Source organism: Mustela lutreola, chromosome 11 (genome assembly GCF_030435805.1).
Source record: "Mustela lutreola isolate mMusLut2 chromosome 11, mMusLut2.pri, whole genome shotgun sequence".
Classification (NCBI taxonomy): domain Eukaryota; kingdom Metazoa; phylum Chordata; class Mammalia; order Carnivora; family Mustelidae; genus Mustela; species Mustela lutreola.
This window is the reverse complement of record NC_081300.1, coordinates 62,150,225-62,156,390: the sequence shown is the minus strand read 5'-3', so window position 1 is coordinate 62,156,390 and position 6,166 is coordinate 62,150,225. Positions and strand designations below refer to the sequence as shown.

At 56.5% G+C, this 6,166-nt stretch overlaps 1 protein-coding gene across 1 annotated transcript; it reads right to left on the bottom strand.

Annotated features, from left to right (window-relative positions):
• Nucleotides 1–544: 544 nt before the first annotated feature.
• DGCR6L (DiGeorge syndrome critical region gene 6 like) lies at nt 545–5,774 on the bottom strand. The gene is made up of 5 exons (XM_059139059.1): nt 5,574–5,774; nt 5,334–5,494; nt 2,494–2,594; nt 1,569–1,709; nt 545–1,087 (listed from the first exon to the last, which is right to left on the bottom strand). Exons 1-5 carry the CDS (start codon nt 5,681–5,683, stop codon nt 1,004–1,006), a joined length of 597 nt encoding a protein of 198 aa, XP_058995042.1. The 5' UTR covers nt 5,684–5,774; the 3' UTR covers nt 545–1,003.
• Between the last annotated feature and the right edge of the window lie 392 nt (nt 5,775–6,166).

The window sequence follows — 6,166 nt, the reverse complement described above, 5'->3', positions numbered from 1 at the left end:
GATGGGTCTGCCTCCCTGGCACCATGTGTCCCTGGGGACCAGGCCCACCGTGGGTGGGGTGGACCCACCAATCCCTTCCTTCAGGCTCTATCACAGGTTTGGCTCTGTGGGGTGCTAGACACTCCCACCCCTCAACTCCACAACCCAAGATGACAGGAGGGTCCCTGGGCTTGGACCAGTGCAGACAGGATGCTCCTAGGGGTGGGCTTGGTGCTTCTCTACCTGGGGATTCTCTCCCTCAGACTTTTCCGACTGTTCTGACCAGAGCAAACTCATGGCTGCCTGCCCCCACCTCCAACCTCCCAGAGTGGATTAGATGTGGTCCTAGAATCCTGGGGCTTACCCTGGGGGGAATGTGGCATTGCTGAGCCTGCAGCTCCATGAGGGAGCTCCAGAGGGGGTGCCCCTGGGAGAAGCCTCCATGACAAAGGGGGTGGGGCGGGGTGCATCTGCTGTTTCTTCCCCACAAGCTACAAGGTGAGGGCCCCAGTTGGGTCCTGGTCATGGCAGATATCAAAGAGCTAGCACACAAGTGACACGCAGGCCAAGCTGAGGTACATTTATTTCTCTCGGCCTCACAGGACTTGGCGCTTGCAGTGTCTCCCACTTAGTTTGAGGCTGCACCTGCCAGGGAAGGGGCTGAGGCCAGAACATGGGGCATGGCAAAGGGGGGATGTGTCCGGTGGAGTGAGAAGATGCTAGGACCTCCAGCCCCACTCTCCCGAGTCTGGAGCGGCCAGCCAGCAGAATGGACGCACTCTTCCTTTACCACACCATCCTAGCTCTGGGCCAAAAAAAAAAAAAAAGTGGATGGCAGGTGCAGCCAGGGTCCCCCTGGCCTCTCCTCAGAGGGTTGACCTCTCCTGCAGGCAGCTGGGAAGGTGGTGGCCAGATGTTGGGAAGATAAGTCCCACTCTCAGCTTTGTGCTGCCTGTGATGACAGGAACAGGGCTGTCTTCTCAGCCATGATGGGCGGCAGGTGACTGGTGGAGAGCCCTGCTGGTCACAAGGCTGTCTTCCCCACCTGGCAGCCCCTCTGCTGCAGCTTCCTGATGAGCTCCAACAGGTTCATCTGCAGTGTCAGTTCCTAGGACGCAGAAGGGCTGCTGTGACACCAGAATGCCACCCGGTCTCTCCTGCCCTGGCAAAAGCCCCCTTTTCCCTGGGGCCCAGAGGCAGATACTGGGGCCTACAGAGTGCCAGGAAGTGAACCTGCCAGTGATTCCCGGCCATGGCTTGCCAGAAAGGGACAGAAGCAGGGATGTCAGCCTGCAACAGGGCCCACAGGTACCCTGGGCTGGTGCACACAGGTGTACGCAGGGGCGGAGCACATGAGGGTCCTGTGAGGAGCAGGCCTGGGGAAGGCGGGCAGTACCCCCACAGCCAGTTGGCTTGCCCTCTTATCGGCAGAGGCAGTGCGCCCTGCCTTACTAATTCTTCCCTCCTCCCCTCTCCTCACACACTCTGGGGCTGGCTCCCCAGGGGCCAGTGATAAAACCCTAGAGGGAACTGGGCTTTTGGGAACCAGCACCCTCTGGGCTGGGCCAGGGCAGGCCCGAGGGACCGACCTGTGGGTTGGTGGTCACATAGAAGCCAGTAACCCCAGCCTTCTCCAGTGTGCTCTGCTGGTCTGCTACCTTCCGGTCCAGCTCTAAGACAATCTTCTGGTCCATTGCTCGCTGCTCCTCACGGATCCGGTGTTCCACTGCCTGCACAGTGAGGGCGGCTCAGGGGGTCAGCCCCCTGCCTATCGCACACTACCTCAAACACACACTGGTGGCCTGCCACTTCCTCCAACCGTTCCACACTCCCACTGGCTCCAAGACCACTGATGGTGCCCTTACTGCATGCAGGTTGCTCCCTTCTTGGCTAAATGAACCCTGCAGAAGGGCTACCCTGCCCTACACGGAATGCTCTCCTTTCCAGGACCCCCAGCCAGGTGTCCTCCCTTTGCTGGGCCAGGCCTTGCCCAGCAAGGACTGCTCGGGACCACCATGAGCTGGCCAGATGCCAGGTCCACTTCTGCTTACCATCAAGTTGCCAACTATCTCTGGGCCTTTGTATATGTTCCCTCCCCACTGAGGCCGCCCGCTAATCCCAGCTCAGTACCTCTTCCCTGTGCATCCTGGCTCCAGGCTGCTTGGGACCCTGCATAAGCCTTTCTATGCACCCCCACCACCCATAGTTTCTTGCTTACATATGGGTCTCCTAGTTGTCCTGAGCAACTTGGGAGCAGACTGGGTCTCCGCTGGCTGGCCCCACCATCCCACAATTGCCCTGAACAGGCCCAGCCCTTAAAGAGCTACGGTCTTGGGACGCAGAGGAATCACACTCTCTACCTGATCCTGCCACATCCCAACCCCCACAGCAAAGAGCCACATTTGGGGACTCATCAGGCCTCCAATGGACCACCCAAGTTGAGGCCCAGAGCAGCTCTCTACCACAGCCCAGTCAGCACAGCCCAGGTGATACCCACCCGGCCCACACCCCTACCTCCAGCTCACGCTGCTGAGCTGCCTGGAGCACGGGCAAGTTGTGGGGTCGGCAGGCCTGCTGGGCTTCTTGGTGCTTCTGTCGCAGCGCCTGCCTGAGCACTAGGAGGAGAGGAGACCAGAGAAGTCCAGCAGGTGGTGGGGGTGAGATGGAGAGGGGCGGGCAGGGAACACGTCTCACCTCGGCACCTACCCTGGCTGTCCCACCATGGGGCAGCCAAGCCAAGGTGCAGAGATGAAGCCCTGCCTGATGACCCAGCCTGCATGAAACTCTATACTAGAAACGGGGTGGAGTTTGGGGGAATGTCTAATCCCCTGGCTCACTCAGTCTTGCCTTCACCCAGGGCAGGGCCTTTCTCCAGCAGCAAGGGTCCAGGGGACTCCTCTGGAGGGTGCAAGGCAACTGAGGAGGGTGAGACAAGGCAGGCTGGCCAGGGCTGTAGCCAGTGCTCAGAAGACTAAGAGAAGTGGGAGACTAGTCCAGAGGCTTCTGGGTTCAGATGGCCATAGGCCAGCAGTCCTGGGTGTGAGCTGCCCATCACCCATGGGACATTCACTGAGATGTCCAGGAGATGACCTAGGCAAAGTCTGGAAAAGGACTCCTCTGTGGATATAAACATAGATCACCCACAGGAGAACAAGAACTACTCACTGACAGTAAGACAGTAGGTGACCATGCCTGTGTTTGGCAGAGACTCAAGCACAGGTAGGAGACTTGGGAAAGCGGGAAGCAGGAAAGCTTTACGGTGGCCAAAGGGGAAGGTGCATCCTGACGGGAGGCTGCTGGAGAAGCTGGAGGGGGGCCGAGGCAGGGAAAGAAGAAGAAAAGATGATCCCAGACACATTCTTATACAAGAAAGCAAGGAGGTACTCCAAGAATGATGGGGGCACATCAAAAGGACAGAGGCGGCAGCCCAAGAGCTCTCCCACTGACCAAATGTGGCTCGGTTTGAGCATTACAAAGAATAATGAGCTATATTCTTTGGACTTGTGACTGTATGCATCCCACACCTCACCAGAAATATTTACAAAGACAGCCATTCCCAAGGCAGGAAAAAAGGTAATACCAATTCTATAAACAAAGCAAAACAAAGCAAAACAAAACAAAACTCTTCTAGAAAACAGAAGAGAACACTTCCCCAACTCACTCCATGAAGCCAGCCTTACCCTAATATCCCATCCAAAGACATTAAAAGAAACTACAAATCAATGTCCATTATGAACACAGAGGCACATATTCTTAACAATAGTTTAGCAAATCAAATCCAACATAAACAAAAAGGGAAATGCATCCTGACCAAGTGGGATTTATCCCAGGAATGCAGTTTATCCCAGGAATTACCAAATGAGTGTAACTGACCAGAGTTAACCAAAAAGCCATGTGCCCATCTCCAGAGATGCTGAAAAGGGGATGCAACAAAACCCAATGTCCACTCCTGAAACACTAGTTTTTGCCACAAACGTTTAAGCTGCCTATCATTGTGTCTTGACCTGCTGTCCAGTTTACAGGAAACACAGAGGGTGGAGAAACGGTTAAATGACAGCACGAGGAAGCAATGTGGCAGATCCAGAATGGGGACATTCTACAGGTAGAGTGCCCCAGACTCTTCAAAAAGTCAATACCATAGTGAATGAGACTATTCCAGAAGCACAGAGACCAAAGTAACCAGCTACAATGCATAAACCCACACTGGCCTCACGAAGCGAGTTTATGACAAGTTGGACAGTAGGACAGTGGACGGAAGGTCAGAAGACACCCTGGAATGGTTAAGTTAATGCTATTCACCGGGCTCACATAGGAGAGTGTTCGTGATCTAGAGCACTGGTTCTCAATCCTGGGCCAAGGTTGATCACCGAGGATGCATGAAGAGAGTTCTCTTTGTCACTGGGGGAATACACCCCTGTCAGCTAGTGGGTAGAAGCCAGGGATGCTGGCTAAACAGCCTGCAATGCACAAGACACTGTCTTACCATTAAGACTTGTTCAGCCACAAATAGCAATGCTGCGGTTGAAATCCTCAGTCCAGAGAGATGCTGAAAACTCAAGGTGAAGCCCTAGGGTGTTACATATATTTAGGGGTATTAAGGCTTGGGCAAAATGTTAATTACTGAATCTGGCTGGAGAGGATACAGGTATACACCACTCTTCCAACTTAGCTGAATGTTTTAACTTTTTTTTCTTTTTTTTAAATAAATAAGTTGGGTAAAAACAAAATAACAAAGGTGGGAAACTGACGGGGCAGGGAGAGATGCCCAACACACCTTGGAGGAAGGTGCTCCCGGAGACCCCTGAGACCCCTGAGTAGGGATGCCTAGGCGGGGCTAAGGCTCAGGAGGCTTTGGCTTAGGGTGTGGTTCGGGTCCCAAGGGTGCCACAGGGCATAGCGCAGGGGAACTCAATGAGCAGGTGGTGGTGTGGCCCTCTGCGCTGCCGAAGGGGAACTCACCCTAAAGGGCACGGCAGAGCTGTCAACACTTTGGGACATCACTGGGGGTGGTCAACCTCTACCGCTGACCGCCACTACCGGGGATCTGTCGGTGGACTGACCAGGCAGGGAGGCCTTGGGCCTTCCTGCTTGGAGGAGGGTGGAGACACAGGAAAGTCCGGGCAAGGAGTGTCTGGATATTATGATAACAAGGGGCTGTGCAAATGAAAAAAATTTAACTGCCTTAACCCCTTTGTCACACACACACAAAAACCGCTAGCAGTCTCCAAGCCCTTGACCTGGTCAATTGTAGGGATATCATCTGGGCGACACCCAGGTTAGGGCTCGGCCTGCACAGAGACCGAGAGCTAAGCTCCCGGAGGAAAAGCGTGCGTCGTCCCGCCGCCCCCGCGCACCTCGGTGCTCATTCTGCAGCCGCAGGCGCTGGTTGTACAGGCTCTTTTCGGTGAGGTGCTGGATCTCCAGCAGTCCCTGCACGATCTCGAACACGGTGCCGTCGAGAAGCGCCAGAGCCAGGTCGCTGAGCGTGGTGTAGGACAGGCGCTGCTGGAAGGAGCTGCGGGCAGAGGGGCGCGGTGAGCGCGGGCGGGACCCAGGGCCATTTCAGCCGCCCGTTCCGCCCCGCGGCCGCGCACCTGGGCAGCTCTTTCACGAGGCTCTGCAGCGCAGACAGCAGCTGGTAGTGCCGTTCCTGCTGCCGGGCCCCGTCCACCGCCTCCTCGAAGGCGCCGGTGTAGCGCTCCATAGTGCCCCGGCGCCGCCAGCCGCCGGCCGGAGCAGGGTGAAGCCCCTCTGCGTCCGTTCCTAGTGCGGCGCGTCCCGCCCACTTTACGTCCGTCGGGAACGCGGTACGTCCCGTCCCCTTTTACGACAGTTAAGCACAGCGCCGCCACTCTCTTCGCCCTCCAGAACGAGGCTCTCTCCGCCCCTTTCCCGAGGTTCCTTGGAGGGTCCTTCATTATCCCCGCCTCTTACCGTGCCGTTTTGCCTTCGCGACTTCAGGGGCGTGACACCACAGCCTTGAAATCGCGAGATCTCAAAGAAGCCCGCCCTGCCCGCGCAGAGCCGGTGTAGACCCCTGTTTTGGGGGGGGGAAAAGGGGGTAGGGAGGGGCCCCGTCCGGCGCTTGCCCCTGCTGGGGCGCCGGGTGGCCACTGCTGTCGCAATCTGTTTCCTCCCGTTTGCTTTTTCCAAAAAGGGCTTGAGTCACTGATCGCTGAGCTCCGCC